The sequence below is a fragment of the Papilio polytes genome, unplaced genomic scaffold (assembly GCF_000836215.1).
Source record: "Papilio polytes unplaced genomic scaffold, Ppol_1.0 DF824493.1, whole genome shotgun sequence".
Classification (NCBI taxonomy): Eukaryota; Metazoa; Arthropoda; class Insecta; order Lepidoptera; family Papilionidae; genus Papilio; species Papilio polytes.
This window is the reverse complement of record NW_013524711.1, coordinates 270,717-292,592: the sequence shown is the minus strand read 5'-3', so window position 1 is coordinate 292,592 and position 21,876 is coordinate 270,717. Positions and strand designations below refer to the sequence as shown.

Below are 21,876 nucleotides of genomic sequence, written 5' to 3'. Positions count from 1 at the left end.
GTTGCTGCCTACATCAAGAAAGATTGCTAAGGTTTATCATGTCATTTTGACATTTTCCATTGAAAATTTGACAAATGTAAACAATAAATATTTTTTTATAATTCCATGCGGATGAAGCCGCACGGGAACAGCTAGTTATTTATAGTGTAAGGATGAGAAACGAGCAATCGGCTAATGGAATTAGACTAAACAGCGAACCGATGCCCATAGACATACACATTTGCAAACACGTTGCCTATTTTAAATCTACAGAGTGTGCACAGAATGGAAATACATTATCCATACGTAGTATCCTCTGTCAAATCCACTTTTCTTGTACAAAAAGGTGGAAAAGTAGAGGACTAAAAGTAAGCCTCCGTAATTTATTAGATCTTCCAGAGTACATTCTAAATCTTTGCAAAATTTCAGCGACATCCGTTGAGGAGATTTGGATTTAGTAACAAACATCCATCCATCCATACATCCTAATTTATAACAACTATAATTCAGGAACTATAATAAAGAAACTAATACGTTTTTGTACAACACAAACTCAAGACTAAAAGATAATGTAACCGCAGCCTTACAGCCAAATCTTATCAATCTCTTGAACTTGACATCTTAAAAGGGATGCTCGTTACATCCAAGGCACAGTTCTATTGAATTTCTGATAGAATGAAAGTGGTCTTCGTGTGTTTGTTATTACTGTATACAGTATGGGCGTTACCTAGGGTAGACCCACTCGTGGAGACTAAGAAAGGGTTGATAAGAGGGTTGCAAGCAACTGATGGTGATTATTCAATGTTCCTAGGCATACCTTTTGCTAAAGTTAATGCTAGTAATCCATTTGGGGTAAGTTTTTGTCTGTAATATTACTAATTAACTACACTAATTTGTTAGTTTGTAGCCCAAACAGCTGCACGGAATAGATAAAATTCAGCATAGACGTGGACAGTCTGGAAGAAAACATAGGCTGCTTACTTTCGTTTGTTTTTAAATTTCACGCTAACGATGACGCCGGCAAAGGCTGGTGTTTTAACAGAATATACAGTGGGCTTGACATTAGCTACCGTTACTTTAAAATATCGCTTCAATACTCATAATTTAACATGACATTACTTTCAGCCATCTCTCCCATACCCGGATTTCGATGACGTGTTCGAAGCTAACGACGACACCGCCATCTGTCCGCAAAGAGAAGAATTCAACAATCAATTAGTTGGAACCTTAGATTGTCTACACTTAAACGTATACGTCCCTAACAAAGCTACAACAAGGAACAAACTCCCTGTCCTCGTATGGATATACGGAGGTGGATTTACCATCGGTTTCGCAGGTCGTTTCGTCCACGGCCCAAAATACTTAGTAAAACAAGACATTATTCTAGTCACATTAAACTATAGATTAGGGCCATACGGTTTCATGTGTTTAGACACTCCTGAAGTACCTGGTAACCAAGGATTAAAGGATCAACTAAGCGCTTTACGCTGGGTGAAACAAAACATAGATTCATTCGGTGGAGATGCTAACAAAATTACAATCTTCGGTGAAAGCGCTGGAGGCGTGTCTGTCGACTACCATCTTCTTTCTGAACAAGAGAAACTATTCAATCAAGTCATATTGCAAAGTGGTACAGCACAATGCCCTTGGGCTGTAGCAGATTCTGATAGAAGTACACCATTAGCGCTCGCAAAACGCCTGGGTCTAGATACGGACGACGTAGAGGATGCTTTGAAATTCCTAGCCACTGTCGAACCTAACCTAGTAGTAGCCGCTTCCTTAGAAATACCAAATAGGTTTGTGCCTTGCATAGAAAAAGATATAGGTGTAGAGAGATTTATAACCAGTCATCCAGTTAACAGTCCAATACCTAAAGCTAAAGATGTCTTGATCCTTACTGGATATAACAACCAAGAGATGCTGGTACCATTTGTCAATAGACCAATTTCATCGCTTAGTCTAAACACGTTTAGAAGAAATTTAGCTATGATGTTTGATTTGAGTGACGACGAAGAATTGGAGTCCATTGTCCGACAATTCTATGTCGGTGATGACGAAGTAAGTGAAGAGATCAGATGGGATCTTATGGATTTCGAATCTGATTATACCTTCGGCCATCCGGTACATAGAAGTTTACATAAATATCTTGAGAACGGTGGCAGAGTATACCACTACATCTTCTCATATGCCGGTGGCAGAAACTTTGTCAAATACAGAAATAACGTCACCATAGGTGGGGCGTCTCATGCTGATGAGATTAGCTACCTATTCGACGTGGCTATATTCAAGGAATCACCATCCGAAGAAGACCAACTGATCATAGATAGAATAACCACGTTATGGGCCAATTTTGTTAAATACGGGTGAGTTTTAACCAATATTCTCTATGGCATAAGATATTCCGTATCTTTGTCAAGGTATTTTATGCCGACATACCAAGTACTCTTCTATATTTTTCTAAAAGAGCGGACGCACACCTTTTACTAACTAATAAACAACTGTTGATTGTCGATTGTTTCGAAGCTAATTCATCTGTTTAGTTGCACATTAGAATCGAGTAGTCTGCGCACATACAAGCAGAGTAATCAAAGCAAGAGTAAACAGTTGTGCGATAGTTTAGTCAAGGTGTCCGCGCTAAGCTTGCATATATCCTTTTTAGTAAATAGATCAGTTTGGTATTAAATTTACTGGACATTGTACTGGTACTACGTAGTCCTTGTTTGAAAATTCATCATCATCTCCTTATCCTACTCCCGTAGGCGCAACAGGTTTTTGTCCTCCACATAACTCTATCATACGTCATCTCAGTCATCACTCCCTTCATCATGTCACCGTTCACACAATCCATCCATCTCTTTCTAGGTCTACCTCTACCGATGTACCTCCACACTCATAACTAACGTTCTCCTTGTAACATGCGATTCATCCCTCCTCATAACATGCCCATACCATGCTAACCTTTTACTCCTAACCTTCTCTACTACGGGGGCTACTCTCAAACTTCTCTTCATTCTTATTATTTGCCTTGTTTGCAAATTGACGCATCAATTGTTTTTCTAATCTTAATCACATCTTATCTTTAAATGATCACAAACAATATCTTATTATTGCATCAAATCTGGTATTTAGCAATAAATCTTTAATATAGTTTGGATAGATAATATTAATCCCAGATAACAAAGCATAATAATTTATTTGATAACTAGCTTTCGTCGAATATGCACGCGTGTAACTAAAAAAAAGTAGCCTATGTGACCTTCCTAACTACCCTCTACAGATACCAAATTTCATCGAAACTTGTCCATCAGTTTAGGCTACAAACTCTAACAAACATCCATCCATCTAAACTTTCTCATTTATAAGTAAGAAGTATCCAAGTCATCATATTGCACACGTGGTAATAAAGACTTGAGAATAGCCTAAAAAAGACTAGGCTTTAGTCAACACGTCCACTGTTTTAAGCGAGCACAAACATAGTCAACTACCTGCTGTGTGGAGTTTAGCTTACCTTAAACTCAAGGCCTCAGTCAAAACTCCAGCAGACAAGCGAGCACAATAAACATACAGGAATTTTCAGATATGTCCTAGTTACGTCTCCGTGTAAAAACGAGGTCATCTGAAGACCAGTGAATCTGTAAATGCCTTTAAGGCTTAGTGGCAACTCAGACATAAATACGTGTAAAAAGGTCTGATGAATAATTTTTTCAGGGACCCAACACCGGAGACAACTGACCTTTTGCCTGTAAAATGGACTCCAATCACTAAAGATGCATTTACCTATCTGGATATAGACAGAGAGCTGACCATAGGGAGTCGACCATTCCACAAAAGGACGACATTCTTGGATCTATTTTATAAAGCCAACAAACATTTGCTGATAGCTAACAAGGAAAACTGAAAAACTACCTTTAAATGGAAAACGACTAAAATTTTTTGATTGTTAATAGCAAGAATAAACTTTTTTTGATACCAATACTTCGTTTAATTGTTTTTATACGAGTCTATACTAATATAATAAAGCGTAAACACACACACTACTTCGTGGCGTAGGATGTCAGCAATCACAGAATATTTTTGAATAATTATTTCTTTAATAAAAAGCCCTAAACTTACAACACGCTTTAGGCTATATATTATCACGCTATTAAACTTAGGGGATAAATTGGAAACCTTCATATGGGAAAGGGACAATAAACTACAAGCCAACATTAGGGAAACAAGATTATGGTAACGGTAATTTTGACATTTTCAATTGTATATTTGACAAATGTAAACAATAAAGTTTTTTTATAATTGGATGCGGATGACGTCACACGCACAGCTAGTAGTCTAATAAAGAGGATAAATTTGTATTTGTATCATATCACCAGCTCACTATACGTCCCCACCGAGGGGCTCGGAGCCTACCCTAAAGTTAGGGTGACTAGGCCATAGTCAACCACGCTGGCCAAGTGCGGGTTGGTTGACTTCACATATATCTTTGAATTTCTTCGCTGATATGTGCAGGTTGCATCACGATGTTTTCCTTTACCGTAAGAACGTCGGGTAAATTATGTACATATGAAAATTCGAAAATTGAAAATCACATTGGTACATGGCGGCGGGATTCGAACCCAAGACCTGTAGATTACAAGTCAAGTGCTTAAAACACTGAGCCACCGACGCTCCCTGATTTGTATGCCGTATACCGTTTGTATACCGACGATTTGTATGTAACACATAAACTCAAAAACTACTGGAGTTATTTAAAAACATCGTTCATCATTAGAAAGCTACGTTATTACTGACTGACATAGGACATATTCATAACTAGATTTTTTTTTTAATTCCGCCCGAACGAAGGAAAAAATGCTCGTTCAAATGTGTATTACAATTGCAAAATTGTGTCTAGATTATCAAACGATAAAAAAATCTAGATTTAATTATGATATACTTTCAAATGATTAATTTACAATGATCGATTAATAAATTAACAATTGAATGAAATAAGTTTTTAAAAAACTACACTGTCATTACATTTTGAAATTAAATATTGATTTAACAGTGGTAGAGGCCGCTTTAACATCTTCGCACTGCAGGGCTCGCCTGGTGTAATACCACGACCACACAGAAGACAGGCGTCAAGTGGAAGCAATTCCGCGTTTCGTCTGACGAGTGTGGTGCCGGTGGCCCTATTAAGTCCCTTTTCCGTTCCACCCTTTTCTTATAAGGAATGGATGGATGGGAAAGTGGATTTGACGGTGGAGGAGACGCATAGAAAGGGGAAATATCCCCTTTATGCGTGTCTCCTTCTTCGTCGATTGTGGGTAGGCAACGCATCTGCAAATTTGGATGTCTATGAGCAACGGTCGCTTCGCCATTTTGACGGCTTTAGGTGGCCGCTTGCTCGCTTTATTAACCTTTCTAACGCTGAAAGAATTTTTAAAATCGGCCAAGTAGTTTTTAAGTTATTACAATACATACAAAAATACAAACTTTCCCTCTTTATAGTATAGATATAGATTATCTAAGAAATAAAATTTAAAATTATAGATTCCGTTGGAATTATAAATTCTTCCAGAACATTCTTTACTTGCATCAAAAACAATCTAGATGCAACTTTATCTAAGTAACTATCAGTTGGTCAAAAATAGGGCTGCCAAAATTTAATAATGAAACTATGAGTATGAGGCGCTAGAAAATTTTAAAAAAATATAACAAGATACACACTGACCTATACAAATGGACGGGTTATAACCTTCACAGAATCGTTAAGTCATTGATAATATTTACACGAGATTTGTGAAAGTACTGTACCGATAGGAGCCCTGCACAAATCTACGTTTTCCTGAATGTTCGTGCTAGGTCTTAACTTAGGTCCTGTCCCACCACTGGCTGAGAGGGTAAGATAGCTTAATGACATCACTATCAGATGAACAAAATCCGATATTTCCATCACATATTTTACACGTTCGATTGTTATCAGATAATTTACAAATTGGTGGACGGGCCCTTAGAGACGTAAAAAACAACATAACTTCTACAAAATAAAATCCGTAGGTTACATGTAAATAACAGTGGTAGTGCCTGCTTTAACATCTTAGCACTGCAGGGCCGGCACGCCCCCAGTAATACCACGACCACACAGAAGACAGGCGTCAAATGGAAGCAATTCCGTGTTTCGTTTTACGAGTGTGGTGCCGGAGCCCTAATTTAAATCCCTTTATCACCCTTTTCTTATAAGGAGAGGATGGGAAGATGAAGTGGATTTGACGGAGGAGATGCATAGGAAGGGGAAATATCCTCTTTATGTGCGTCTCCTCCTCTCTCGGATAAGGGTAGGCAACACATCTGCAAATTCGGATGTCTATGGGTAGCGGTCGCTTCGTCATTTTGGCGGATTCAGGTAACCGCTTGCTCGTTTGCCACTTTATGTTATAAAAAAAACTGGAAGTGACAACCCTATCAATGTAACCAAAACTTCAAACCCAAGGTTAAATATCGGATAACAACATCTTTCGTAAGGTTTTATCTTTATCAATTTTGAGGCAAAATCGTAAGAATTCCGTACATTATTTAAAACTTTTTTTTTTACATAAATAAACCAGCGCTTGACCACGACTCCACCTAAGCTAAGTGAAGACGCGGCCGAAGGACAAAGCGCGCTAGCTCAATAACTCAATTCAAACACCAAACCAACGCGTCGACATATTTTTAAAACAATTTATGGGTTTCTAAAGTTTTCACACATTATGTCATTACCTACGGATTCATTAGTGTTAAGTTACCTACGTTTCAACTTAGTTAAACACTAGTTACGTAGTATGGAATCGCATTTTAGAATTCATCGAACCAAAAACACTAACGAAAGTAGTTAGGAAACCGGCCATAAATAACAAATATCACTCATCTTACTAATATTATAAATGCGAAAGTTTAGATGTATGTTAGAGTTTGTAGAAACTGCAGAACGGGTCTCGATGAAATTTGGCATAGATGTAGAGGATAGTCTGGAAAAACACAAAAGTAACTAATTTTTTTATTACATGCAGACAGAGTCGCGGGCAAAAGGTTAGTTTAAACATATTTCTAGGTAAAAAAGGGCTATAGCTAAAAACTTTTGATACGTTATGTAGCTTAAATAAGCAAATTTGATTATTTAAAACTCTCCTTTTCATTTCGAGGTTCAAATTTTAATAATTCCATTCTTTCACAACGATTCTTAAAAAAATATCTTATCAGATACTTGAGAAATATCGATATCTTTAATATAACGTTAAAAATATCAGAACTAACAACACCATTGTGCAGTTAACATGAAGTTTGTTATACTGCAATTATGTTTGACTGTCGCGTGGGCAGCGCCTCGGTTAGACCCACTAGTGGACAGCAAGCGTGGTCTGATCCGCGGTCTGCAGGCGACGGATGGAGACTACGCCATGTTCCTCGGTATACCATACGCTATGGTCAATTATACCAATCCATTTGGGGTATGTCTTCATACGATAACTGATCTAACTAATATTAAAAATGAGAAAGTTTAGATGGATGGATGTTTGTTAGACTGTAGCCTAATCGGCTGAACGGATTTTGGTGAAATTTGGTACAAACGTAGAGGATAGTCTGGAAGAACACATAGGCTACTCAATTTTGTTTTTTTTAATTCCACGCAGACGGATTCGCGAGCGAAAGCTAGTATTTAAATATAAGTAGAAAATTCTTTATCAACGCTGTTTACACAATATCGAAAAATATTCAATGTTGCTTTATTTGATACTTTTTCTGTAATTAAAATGGTTTTTATATTCAAAATTTAGCCCAAAGGTCCAACTTAAGTCCCTTTCCTTTCCCACCCGTTTTGGGAACGTGGATTTGACGATGTAGACGTATGGGAAGGGAAAACATCTTTATGTGCATCTCCTCCGTCGATTAAGAGTAAGCTATGCATCCGCTATAGAGAATGTCTGAGCAGTAATCGCTTCGCCAGTATGGCGAATTCACCTTTTATAAAAAGCTATCTCCTATCAAAGCCATCTAGTTTTATCAATCAAAATTAAAACAAAAACACTTTTTAAAATAAATTGTTAAATTCTTTACCTATTATTTTTTCAGCCATCACTACCATATCCTAACTTCGAAGAGACATTCGAGGCCATCGACGACACCGCCATTTGTCCACAAATAAACGAATTCAATAACCAAATCACTGGCTCACTGGACTGCTTGCATCTCAACTTGTACGTACCAAACACAGCGACCAGTTTAAACAGACTCCCCGTTCTCGTTTGGATATATGGCGGCGGTTTCCAAATCGGTTTCTCTGGTAGATATGTATACGGGCCTAAGTATCTAGTTAGGAATGACGTCATACTTGTTACTGTCAACTATCGCGTTGGACCTTACGGTTTCATGTGTCTGGATACTCCAGACGTATCTGGTAATCAAGGCTTGAAGGACCAATTAACCGCTTTGAGATGGATTAAAGAAAATATAAGTGCATTTGGTGGTGACGCTAATAAAGTAACTATATTCGGAGAAAGCGCTGGAGCTGCTTCTGTTGATTTCCACTTAATATCTGAACAGGAGAAACTCTTCGATAAAGTGATTATGCAGAGTGGTACTACATTAGGTCCTTGGGCAATCGTTGAATCCAATCCAAATGCACCCATTATCTTAGCTGATAAACTAGGTTTTGATACTGAAGATAGTAATGAAGCTATAAACTTCTTAGCATCTGTTGATCCCAAATTAGTTATAGCAGTTGCTTTAGAATCTAATTTAAATTTCATGCCATGCGTTGAAGAAGAATTCGATGGTGTCGAAAGATTCGTAACTGAACATCCGATAAACAGTGGCATACCAAAAGCGAAAGACATACCAATTTTGACAGGTTATAATAATAGAGAAATGCTAGTAGGCGCGTCTATCGGAGAGAGTACTGATTTAGATGTATTTGAAAAATATTTAACGATGTCATTTAACTTCGATGATGATGAAATGATGACGTTAGTTAAACAATTTTACATCGGTGATGAAACTAACGTTGGTGATGTGAAGGACAATTTGATAGATTTCCAATCAGATATAATGTTCAACCATCCAGTCCATAGAAGTGTTCAGAAGTATCTGGAAAATTCTGGAAACGTCTATCATTACATATTCTCTTATTCCGGAGATAGGAACTTTGTTAAATGGAGACTGAACGTGACTGAAGATGGCGCTGGTCATGCTGATGAGATTAGTTATTTATTCGATGTGTCAATAATACAAGAAACGCCTACTGAAGAGGATCAAACGACCATAGATAGAATGACAAAATTATGGACAAACTTTGTCAAATACGGGTAAGTTTATGTCAACCAAGACAATACTCACGCTGTACCGTGTAGCAGTTGCCTGTATGACGTTGACATCTGTCAGAGAGTACAACAACAGTAACGACTTATTATTCTTACTAATCTTGTTAATATTATAAACGCGAAAGTTTAGATGGATATTTGTTAGAGTTTGTAACCTAAACGCCTGAAGGGATTTAGATGAAATCTGGTTTGATAATCTGGAAGAACACATAGGCTTTTTTTTAAAACACGGACAGAGTCACGAGCGAAATTTATTTTTACTGTTATAAATGCAAAAATTTAGATGGATGGATGTTTGTTAGAATTACAAACCTAAACGGCTTTCGATGAAATTTGTTATAAATGTAGATAGTATAGAATACATAGGCTCCTAACATTTGTTTTTTTTTATTCCACGCGGACAGAGTCATGGGCAACAGCTAGTGATTTAATATACGAAATAGCTTTCGCCCGAGAATCCGTCCGCGCGGAAATAAAAGAAACAAAAGCAAGTAGCCTATGTGTTCTTTCACATTAGGTCGAGATACGTTCAGCAGTTTAGGCTACAAACTCTAACAAACATCCATCCATCTAAACTTTCGCATTTATAATATTAGTAAGATATGTTAGTTTAAATACTAAATCAACTTTCAAGAGTAACCAAACATTACTGAAGCTATCACACAAAGTATAAGATTAAATTTGAAAACTCAACAACAGATTAAACTTTAATCTTTTCCACAGAAACCCAACACCGGATATAACCGAACTACTACCAGTCCAATGGACGCCAGTTACCAAGGAGGTGCTAACATATCTCGACATCGACAACGAGCTAACACTAAAGAGACGACCATTCCACGATAGAATGGCGTTTTTAGATCTCTTTTATTCTATGAACAAGCATTTATTAAAAGGATACAAAGATTAAGATATAGTATTTACTAGTTATTACCCGCGACTTTGTCTACGCAATATTAAGAAAAACAGTATACTATGCCCGTCTGTCAGCTACCATCCAGTACAACAGACACTCCAATTTAATTATATGTTATTAGAAGCTTAGTGAATAGATATTAGTGTAAATAAAACTTAGATGTATACTTGTGTATGTCTGTCTACCCCTTTAAGTTATTGCAACCTTCACGGATTAACATTCAGATTTTTTAATTTAGGTTGATCCGTATTACCAAAACCGTTCTATTGGTTCGTGGAATGCATCGACCGGTAGGGTTGTCAACGATAAAATTCAAATATTAAAAAAAAATCGAATTAATTCATAGAAAATTGTTTTGTATCTTTAGAGTCAATTAACTTTCTTATTTCAAAAAATACATAGGAGATAAAAAAAATAGATTGTCTACAAAATCGATGTCACTTGATGACGTCACAAGTCGCTAAGATTGTGCCTCTATTGCTTTTTGCGCTCTCACTCGCACACTCGGCTTAGGAACGTAACAATTAGTCATGTTCCTTCGTGTTCGTGCGTCTCAAACACATTTATAACACTTTCAAATCAAAATATTCGCAAATAGGTCTTAATTGAAGTTAATTAAATGATAAATTATATATTTAATTATATGTAAACTGGCTTTTGCCCGCGACTCTGTCCGCGTGAAAATAAAAAAAAACAAAAGCATATGTGTTCTTTCACACTATCCGCTACATCCATACCAAATTTCATCGAGATCCGTTCAGCAGTTTAGGCTACAAACTCTAACAAACATCCATCCATAAAAACTTATGCATTTTTAAAACTAGTATGATTAATCACTAATAACGTTGATTTTTAATGGTGAAAGATTTTTTTAAATCGGCCCAGTACTTTTTGAGTTATTTCAATACATACAAAATTCCTTTTATAATATTAGTATAGATAGTATAGAATTATTGAAGAAATAAACGTTATCATAATAATTATTTGTAAATAAAATTTTTTCTTTGAATTGACAACCCTAATAACATCGACCTTTCCCCTCACTAACCTTTACGTTCGCTTAACGACTACGCACTTCATATACGATTCTAAAAATGTATTATTAATGCAATTACTATGCACATTTTATAGTAACATTACTAATATTATAAATGCGAAAGTTTAGATGTATGTTTATTAGAGTTTGTAGCCTAAACGGCTGAACGGATCTCGATGAAATTTGGCATAGATGTAGAGGATAGTCTGGAAGAACACATAGGCTACTTTTTATCCCGGGAATAGTTACGGTTCCCGTGGGATTCATTAATTTAGTTTTTTTATGTTTACTCGATCATTCGGCAACGGTTCAACATATCGTATTGAAATTTGGCACAGATATAAAACAAAGTCTGGAGTACACATGAGATAAGCTACATCCCCGAGAAATGTGCGGTTCCCGAGGGATACGTAGGTTTTTGTTATTTATATAGTTCGTATGTTTTCTAATACCACGCGGACGAAGTCGCGGGCAACAGCTCGTAATATTATACTCGTAAATGTGAAAGTTTAGATGAATGGCTGGATGGATGTTTGTTAAAGTTTGTATTCTAAACGGCTGAACGGATTTCGATGATATTTGGCATAGATGTAGAGGATAGTCTCGAAGAACACATAGGCTAGTCAGTTTTATTGCTTTTAATACTACGCAGATGGAGTCGCGGGCGAAATCTTGTACTATTAAAAGAGGAAAATTTTTGTACTTTTGTATGTGTTGAAATAACTCAAAAAAACTATTGGGCAGTTTCAAAAAATATTTCACCATTAAAATGCTACGTTATCAGTAAGAAACATAGGTTGAACTTTTTATTATTTTCATAATTTCACGTGAGCGAAGTCGAAGGCAACAGCTAGTCGATAACCTATGATAGTCTGGAAGAAAACACAGGCTATTTTTAATCCCAGAAATAGTTTTTTTTTCATATCGACTCGATAACTCGGCAACAATTCAACATAAGACACGTTTCTTTAAAAGAAAAAGGCCACCATAATGTAGGTAGTTCAACAATTATAACATAAGTAAGTTATGTTTAATAACAAATAGCTTTTAGATCATCGGGAGTTAAGCAAGAAATGCCCGCCAAGGCGACACAGCCTCCTTTCATGACTTGCGTCAGTACCACATGGGGCCAGGAAACACGCGGGAAAAATCAAACTTTAATTTAATTTTTTTATACCAAAAAAGGAAGCGGCCGTTGTAATTCGAAAAAAATTGCGGTTTAACCGCTTCCCATAGATTATTTTTTCCCATAGACATTTACAGAAGTTGTCTACCTTTAATTAATAGAGGGGAACACACAGAAAGAGGATTTCCTAAGCCTATGCGTTCCATTCCTCACTCTACTCCACTTTTTTTTAAGGATGAAAAGAGAAAGAGGACTAAAATTAGGCCTCCAGCACTGAATAGTCGCAACGCAGAATTGCTTCCATTTGACGCATGTCTTCGGTGCGGTGGTGGCGTGGATCAAAGGTCTATTCGTGCAAAGAAATTAAAGCGGCCTCTACCATTATTAAATTAAATATTGAGTTACAGTATCCATATGGAAATATGCTTAAATCTGACTACGTAAAGATAGACAAAACATTTAACTACTAGTTTTATACTGTTCCACTTTCCGCTTCAGTGCTTGTACCCGCTAGTGCAACGGCCGTACGCCCACGCGCAGGGTGACGGTCGGCCAGTAAGCAAGATTATCGACATTTTTTACTCATCCACGACATTAACTGTTATTGAGCAACATTTTATTTATAAGACATTATAAATTACAGGGAACTTATTAATTAATTAACTACTGTAAAAATCCTGCTTCTTTAAGAACTAATAAAAAAAATATCTATATAATATCTATATATACTAAAGAAAATATCTACGTGAGGTTATCACTTAAATTTAATTTTTACTTTTTGGGTTCAACAAAATAAAAAAAAAAAAAGATAAAAACATATACTGTCTACTGTTGTTGTTGTTGTTGTTGTTATTTTTCTATGTATGTCGTGTAAACCTATAATTAGGACAAATTATCTGCATGTTACTTATTGTATTGTGTAAAAATGTATGTGTTATAATTTTGTCCTGTTGGTTTATCTTAATAAATAAATAAAATAAATAAAAAAACTAAAAGAATTTAATATACATCTATACTATTTTAATAAATCGTAAACACACACTTCTTTGTTGCATAAGATGTCAGCAATTACACCATATTTTTGAATAATCCTTTTTAAAAAAAAAGCCCTACACTTATGTCACGCTTTAGGCTATATATTTTCACACCATTAACTTAGGGGGTAAATATGTTGGATAAAAACGCTAATGTGGGAAAAAGACCATAAGTTGCTGCCAACATCAAGAAAGTAAGATTGCAAAGGTTTGTGATGTCAGGTCATTTTGACATTTGCAATTGATAATTTGACAAATGTAAACAATGGAATAAAATTAATAATCTCATGAGGATGAAGCCGCACGGGAACAGCTAGTTTAGAATAAAAAGAATAAAACAATGGCTCCAATGCAGAAAAAGTAAAGACGGCAATGGCAGTAAAACTGTGTTTCGCTGGGATACCAGCTACTGTCGCAATGCGTACACATGCCAGTAAAATGTTATCGAATAGTGTAAGAGTCAAGTTCCGTACCCCTTTCGAATCCTCTTGCAACTTAGTCAAGTTTCGTATCCCTTTTGATCCCTCTTGCAACTTAGTCAAGTTTCAAACCCCTTTCGATCCATTTACTTGCACGTAGCTCTAGTAACTTAAACATCCTACAAGCCAGTACTTGACACGTGACTATAACTGGGATGGGAATGTTCTATTTTCATGTATTCCCGACCTTACGACCAACAAGGGGACTAAATAAACACAAGTTTTGTAGAAAACATTGAAGATTTTCAAAAATTTACGTGCTAGCTAATTTATAATGAAATTGCATTGTCCCGAGTCGAGTTAAAAGTTAAGAAATTACGCAATAACCACTTTAGTTACAATGACATCTTCAAGCCGCAGGCTATATGGGGTCGACAGGACAAGTATCGTATAAGGAAAGTTGATTTAAGTATGATATTACCCAATTGTAATGTAGACAACAAAGTACTTGTTGATAAATTGTCAAATTGGTTGACTTCGAAATATTTTAAAGTTGACAAAAATATTTTTTAAAACTAGCTTTCGAACGCGACTCCGTGCGCGTGGAATAAACAAAAGCCTATCTGTTCCCTTAGACTATTACCATCTTTAACAAATTTCATGGAGATCCCTTTAGCAGTTTAGGCTACAAACTCTAACAAACATCCATCCATCTACTCGCATTCGTAATATTAGTATGAAAATGAAATTGTACAAAACAAGAACACACGCAAATACAATTTAGACTGATCCTGATGTAGAACGCTAGGATGTCCATAAAAATTGCGGGACAAAAACACATTTATACTCGACTGCAAACAAAAGCGAAGACACAACACAGAACATAATTAAGATATAAATTGGATTACGAAGGGTCTTAAATCTCGTGAAAAAAAAAACATAATTCTCATTTTATATTTATAATCTTACTAATATTAGAAATGCGAAAGTTTAGATGTATCTTTGTTAGAGTTTGAATCCTAAACTCCTGAACGGATCTCGTTGATAGTCATACATGTAGAGGATAATCTGGAAGACCACATAGGATACTCACTTTCGTTTCTTTTTATTCAACGCAGTCATAGTCGCGGACGAAAGCTAGTATTGTAGATTATGTTATTATTCTTCCTCACATTTAAAAAGAGTGTAAGAGCAAAGAGGCCAATTGAAAACAGTTGCAGGAATGTCCACCAAGAGACATAATTCCTGAATAGGGCTTTACTGTACAGATAACCTTATTTGACTATATGCTTTAAAATGCAATTTTATCCTAACAAAACATGAAATCATTGTCACCCTCATCTCCCATACCATCACCTTTGACCTCGCGATATCGTCCTCAGTATATAAAAGTTGCTTGCGCCGTCCTTACCGTAGTTGTGTATCATACGCCGTCACTTAACAATATGGTGAGTTTAGTGATGTCAGTGATTATCGATAACTTTTGAATTATTTTTATCGATAAGTGTTCTAAGATAAAATCTATTTAACTGTAGGGTAAGGGTAGTATAGTGATTCTGTATGTTTTGCTATTGTTTGAAACACGTCGCAAAAACTCACGTATAGGTCAAACAATACAAATAAATTTAAGTTTCGGGTTGCAATCTCCTTTAAATTTAGTTTTTTTATTTATAGGAATACAATATATCGTTTATCAGTATTTGCATCGTAATGTAATTTGTTTTAAAACGAATAATGTTTTTGATACATTAATGTTTTACTATAACCTAATTCTTCTGTTATACCAAAAATAATAGAAATAAAACGGTTGTTTTATCCTCGTGGAATTAAAAAAAAATCTAGTAATAAATACTTCTTGTGTTCTAATACGTTTTCTAATGGTGAAATAGTTTCCAGTAATTTATGAGTTTATTTATAAAATACAAAAAAGAAGTCGATCAACAAATCTTTCCTCGGTATAAAATTTTATCGATACCCTTTTGCGGAACATCACTAGCCACTAATGGGTACAAAATTAGTGATTAAAATTCTCAAACCAAAACGAGTGCGATATCTTAATATGGATAAACGGATCAAATATTTAAAATGAATATTCACATCTTCATGGAAAATTAAATATATGGGCATTTGTAAATAAAGTAACCGTCGACCGTGACTCCGTCTACGAGGAAATAAAAAATAGCCTATGTGTTTTTACAGACTATGTTCTACTTGTGACAAATTACATGAATATTTTAAGCTGTTTTGGAGATACTACGTACTAACAAACATCCATCCAAACTTTCGCATTTATAATACTAACAAGCTTTCTCTCGTGACTCCGTCCGCGGAATTAATAAAACAAAAGTGTGTAGCCTATGTGTTCTAGATTATCCTCTACATCTATACTAAATGTCATCGAAATCGATTTAACAGTTTAGGCTACAAACTCTAAGAAACATCCATCTCTTACGCATTTATAATATTAGTATGAAGTATTAACATAAGCATTACTACGCCTGCAGTTTAAAACAAAGAAATATATTGTCATCTATGTTAACACCATCAATGCCAGATTTACATATGGAAGTTGCATTCAAAGTGTTATAAGGCATTTTCGATAAGTCACGTGAATTATCATGCCTATGCGGTCACAAGCTGACATTCTGCCAGTTATTAAGTGGTTAAGGTAGCGTTACATGCATAAGCGGAGCGGAAAATTAAAATTTTGTAATATTTTATTATGAGTGAATTGTTTGAAAACTCGTAATAATTTGGTATATCTATTTAAAAAAAATTTTGGACGTAAAGTAAATTTTTTTATTAATTATTTAGATTATGGTTTAGATATACTTACAATTTTTCGTCAATAGAGTTTTTATTATTTTTTTAAGACAATTAAAATATCATAATAACTAGAATATATAAGTTACGAGAATTTTGTTGAAATCCATATTTTTGTTATATCTTAAAAGACTTTCTATAATATTAAAACATTGGGTCACTCGCATCTTACAATTAAAAATAGGTTAGGTTTTTGTAGTTAAAATAATTGTGTTCAATGAAACTTATACAATAGAACCTCGATAACTCAAACCTCGGCAACTTAAAACCTTTATAACTTCAAAAAAAAATATGTTCCCTTCCATTCAGAGCCCGAAGCCTCAACAACATAGACCCTTGATAACTTAAAACATTTTGTGTTTCCCTTGGACTTTAACTTATCGAGGTTCTAAAACATTTAAATGTGACATTTCCGCTACCGCTTATAATATAACGTCTGTCTTAAACAAGTTATGTTTGACATCTTCAAGACGCACCCAACTTAAACTTGCGAAATGATTTACTTACAATATAATTGAATACCACAGGTTCACATGTTGGAATCACTATCTCACTTAAAGTGGGTAGACAGAAATGAAATAAAAATATGAAATCAGAGAATCAATCTTACTAGTCATACCAACATTATAAATGTGATTTTAGATGGATGGATGGATGGATGGATGTTTGTTAGAGTTTGTAGTCTAAATGGCTGAACGATTGTCGATGAATTTTGGTATAGACATAAAGGTTAGTCTGGAAGAACATATAGGCTACACACTTTTGTATTTTATAATTCCACGGGGAGGAAGTCGCGGGCGTAAGCTAGTATTATAAATGCGAAAGTTTAAATAGATGTTTGTTAGAGTTTGTAGCCTAAACTGGTGTACAGATCTGAATGAAATTTAGCACTGATGTAGAGGATAATCTGGAAGAACACATAGGCTTTTCAATTTTGTTTTTTTACCAACAAAGTCGCGGGCGAAATCAAGTAAGATAAGTTAATTCCAAGACCATATTTAAGCTTTTGAATTTGAAAGTAAACATCACATAACAGTGAAGTCGTTGTTAGTTGAGTGCGAAGGAGCCAACTGAAAATCAGCGCAGGAACGGCTTAGTCTCTAATGCATACGCTGAGCTGGATTCTTTCGTAATTTCTTTTTTGTAGCAACAAATACATATTCATTCATTCATACGTGGAACTATTCCATCCTTAGAAGCTCCTCATCATCACAGCCCTGGTGGCGTGCGCCGCAGCCGACGTATCCCACATTCTTGCCAGATCTGGTGAGGCTGACGCTAAGATACTGCGACAGGAACAGGATGTAGGACTCGAAGGACAATACCGATGGGCTTACGAGACTGAGAATGGAATATCAGCTCAGGAAACCGGAGCTTTGAATAACCCACAATCGGTAAGTAATCTAAGTAAGTATAATAAAATTGGAATGTCTGTCTGTTATGTCAAAAGAAAAATTCCAGATTTCGGGAAGATGTATTTGCGTTGCTGATAACGAAAATGGCATTTGAAAAAAATTTTATCTGTCTGACTGTTCACAAGCCGCATTTGTTCCGGGTAATCTCCGAAACGGCTGGGCCGATTTCGACCGGGCTTACACTGAAGGGTAGCAGACACCCATATTATAGGCTACATTTTTCATCTTAATATTGCATGGACGAAGTCGCGGGCTACAGCCAGTATAGTATAACACACATAAAAAAATATACAGACGAATTGGGTACCTCCTTCTTTTGGGAAGTCGGTCAATAAAAGCAAAGCTTAACATCTATACGTCCCCAGAAGGGCTCGACAAGTTATTAACTTGGCTATTTTTAAAACATCCTGGAAGACAACAAACTGTTGCCCGCGACTTCGTCCAAGCAATATTAAAATAAAATTACCCTATAATATGCCCGTCTATGTCAGCTACCTTTCCTTACCTTATTAGATTACCCGGAACTAACGCGGCTTGCGGACAGACAGACACCAATTTTATTATATGTATATAGATAGATGAAGGTAGAAGGGAGTGAATTTAGTTATTACGGTAAATAGGGGCACAAACTCTGCCTACCCTCCATAGACAGTGACAATTTGATAGATCCATTGTTAATTCAGGGGTTTTATTGAACAGGAGAACGCGGCCCAGACAGCTCAAGGTCAAGCAAGGTGGACTGCACCAAACGGAGAAGTCGTTGAACTACAATATACCGCTGATGAAAATGGATACCAAGCACAGGTAAAAAGACGTATTTCTAGTGTCTTAGTCCCCGTGAATTTAAAAACCTAGCCTTTGTTACTCAGTGATAACGTAGCTTTTTAATGGTGAAAGAATTTTTGAAGTCGGCACAATAGTTTTCGAGTTATTATGACAAGAAAAAAAGGGTATTTTAGTTTTATAAGTATTCCGATACTAGCTGTTGCTCTCGTCTTTGTCCTAATGAAATTTAAAAAAAAAAACTAGCCTATGTTACTCTCTGACAACGTAGCTTTTTAATGGTGAAAGAATTTTTTAAATCGACATAAGTTCTTGAGTTATTTATACAAGATAAAGGGATTCCCTTTGAGTTTTATGAGTATTCAGATACTAGCTGTTGCTCTCGTCTTTGTCCCAGTGAAATTAAAAAAATATAGCCTATATTACTTAGTGATAACGTAGCTTTATAATGGTGAGAGAATTTTTTAAATGCATAAGTTTTTAAGTAATTTTTAAAAGAAAAAGGTACCCCCTTTGAGTTTTATTAGTATTCAGAGACTAACTATTGCTCGCGTCTTCGTCCAAGTGAAATTAAAAAAAATATTGCCTATGTTACTAAGTGATAACGTAACTTAATGGTGAAAGAATTTTTAAAATTTATCACCCTGGAATCGAATGAAGAATTGATTGAACACCACCATTATCCCCGATTGTACTTGTAGATAACTTTATGTACTGTACTAGCATTTGCCCGCGACTCCGCGAATTAAAAAAACCAAAGTAGCATATGTTCTTTTAAACTCTCTACCAGCCAAATTTCATCGAGATCCAGTCATTACGGCTACAAACTCAAACATCCATCCATCTAAACTTTCGCTATAATATTAGTATGATTATTCGAATCGTGTACTAATTTGGATTTTCTTTACAGGGTTCCCATTTACCAACCCCTCCGCCGATCCCTGAAGCCATCCTCAAGGCTCTGGAGTACATAAGGGCGCATCCCCCACCACCGGAGAAGAACTAACTACCCTTGTAAAACAACCCCTAATTATTCTACGTGCTCTTTCATTTTAATTTAAAAAAAAATGACAAGATATCTTCATCTAACATTGATTGTCTAAAATTAATATCGATTTAGTAAAAATCGGTATAAATTTTATAAAATCGATTTCCAAATTGTAGATTCTTATATTGTAATTTATATTTTTATATACGAAAAATACTCAAATTTCTTAGAATTGTAATAATTTCTGTGATAACAGATATGTAATATAAGTTATTTACTTTGATTTGTTGTTTTAAATACCTTAACATTACGTAAACACCTTAAAAGCAATAGCAATTGGTCTAAACTCATTGAAAAAAGTTGGGCCAACATTAGTGCCTTGTGGGAAACCATTCCATTCTCACTTAAATATGTGATTTATTAATTTAAAAATACACTATTGAATAAAATACGTAGATTACAAAACCAATACTTATTAAGAATTAAAATATTGACATAGATTTTTAAATTTAATACCACTTTTATAACTCCAACTATATCGAAAGGCTAAGAAAAATCTAAAAATTCAATTGCATACGATTTAAGTAAAATAAAATCTATAAACGTGAAAATCTCCTGAAAAGTGCCATAAGTTTCTTTATATTAAGAAAATAAACATTTTTTGATAGAAAGTGCTTTTCTATAATTCAACCCAAATCTATATTCATAAAGCGTAAAAACGCTTACTTATATAAGATATCAATCTCAGTATTTTTTGAATAATTCTTACATAAATAAAAAGCCCTACTTTTCAAAGGAACTTCTAGAAGATAATTTACCTTGATCTCTGAGCACGGTGACTGCTTCTAGAACACGCTTGGTGTAGATGCAGGGCTCGTAGTTGTCCATCTCCTGCGTCACCACAGAGCACACCCTGGAAAAGTATCAATAGATTGCGCTGTTCGGATGGTTTTAATGTCTTAATAACTAGATGGCGCTGTTTAAATTAAGTTTCAACGTCTTGACAAATAGATGGCGTTTGAATGAATAGTTTGTATGGATAAATGCAGAGATATTTACTATGTTACCTTCTCCCAAATATACATATATCTTAAGTTTTCCATTTAGAATATTAATTCAGACATCACTGATAGAGATAATTATATAAAAAAGAGTAAATATGGACATTATTTAGGGGTAAGGGTAGATTCTGGTCCTTCAAGTCGGATGAATGACAAAAACTGAATGAATGAATGACAAAAATTAATAGAATGAGTGATAAGAGTGAGTTACCTGGCAGCTCTCCCGCGGATAGCTCCCGCAGTCCTCTCCAGAGAGTCAGGGTCTCCTTCTTGCAGCGCCACCACGCATTTATTCACATCTTCTAAAATATGATTCTCTGTAACACAAAAATACAGTTTTTTAATATTTCAAAAACCAAAGAAAATTGTGCTAGGTACAAATTTGAATGTGTTTTTTTTTTACTAATATTTTAGAATTTCGATTCTCACATACACTGTATGTGTTTTGTCAGTAAATTTCTAGTCGTCACATCGGAATGTTCGATATCTTTTACGTAGTTGCCTTTGTGTTATTTATAAAATAATTAACAAGTACTGCTCCTATGACCGTTAGACCATTATTTTTTAAAGTCATTTGTATCGAAATTTATAACAGTACTAGCTGTTCTCATGCGACTTCATCCTCATTTGTCAAATTATTAATTGCAAATGTCAAAATTATATAACTTGGCAATCTTGCTTTCTTGATGTTGGCAGCAACTTATGGTTTCTTTTCCACATTAGGGTTTTTATCCAAAATACTTACCCCCTAAGTTTAATGGCGTGAAAATACATAGCTTAAAGCGTGACGTAAGTGTAGGGCTTCTACATGTATGCCCAATTTCATCGAAATTCGTTCAGCCGTTTAGGCTACAAAGTAACAAACATCCATCAATCTAAACGTTCGAATTTATAATATTAATAAGATAAGATGGTGTGTGTGTGTGGGGGGTGGGGGGGATGTAGATATGTTATGTTA

At 35.3% G+C, this 21,876-nt stretch overlaps 4 protein-coding genes across 4 annotated transcripts in view; 3 read left to right on the top strand and 1 right to left on the bottom strand.

Moving 5' to 3' along the window:
* Positions 1 to 21,876, bottom strand: part of LOC106100896 (catenin alpha) — a 63,605-nt gene that overhangs the window by 22,755 nt on the left and 18,974 nt on the right. The window contains exons 14-15 of the mRNA XM_013280346.1: positions 21,130 to 21,242; positions 20,676 to 20,770 (exon numbers count right to left, since the gene is read on the bottom strand). Of these exons, the coding sequence (XP_013135800.1) occupies positions 20,676 to 20,770; positions 21,130 to 21,242 (208 nt within the window). The remainder of the gene's footprint in view (positions 1 to 20,675; positions 20,771 to 21,129; positions 21,243 to 21,876) is intronic.
* On the top strand, positions 618 to 3,952 carry LOC106111504 (acetylcholinesterase-like). The gene is made up of 3 exons (XM_013293660.1): positions 618 to 831; positions 1,105 to 2,342; positions 3,688 to 3,952. The coding sequence occupies exons 1-3, from the start codon at positions 655 to 657 to the stop codon at positions 3,875 to 3,877; spliced, it is 1,605 nt and encodes a 534-aa protein (XP_013149114.1). The 5' UTR covers positions 618 to 654; the 3' UTR covers positions 3,878 to 3,952.
* On the top strand, positions 7,250 to 10,277 carry LOC106111796 (bile salt-activated lipase-like). The gene is made up of 3 exons (XM_013293985.1): positions 7,250 to 7,448; positions 8,071 to 9,302; positions 10,041 to 10,277. The coding sequence occupies exons 1-3, from the start codon at positions 7,275 to 7,277 to the stop codon at positions 10,225 to 10,227; spliced, it is 1,593 nt and encodes a 530-aa protein (XP_013149439.1). The 5' UTR covers positions 7,250 to 7,274; the 3' UTR covers positions 10,228 to 10,277.
* On the top strand, positions 15,259 to 20,140 carry LOC106099904 (larval cuticle protein LCP-17-like). The gene is made up of 4 exons (XM_013278619.1): positions 15,259 to 15,296; positions 17,868 to 18,065; positions 18,786 to 18,890; positions 19,780 to 20,140. The coding sequence occupies exons 1-4, from the start codon at positions 15,294 to 15,296 to the stop codon at positions 19,873 to 19,875; spliced, it is 402 nt and encodes a 133-aa protein (XP_013134073.1). The 5' UTR covers positions 15,259 to 15,293; the 3' UTR covers positions 19,876 to 20,140.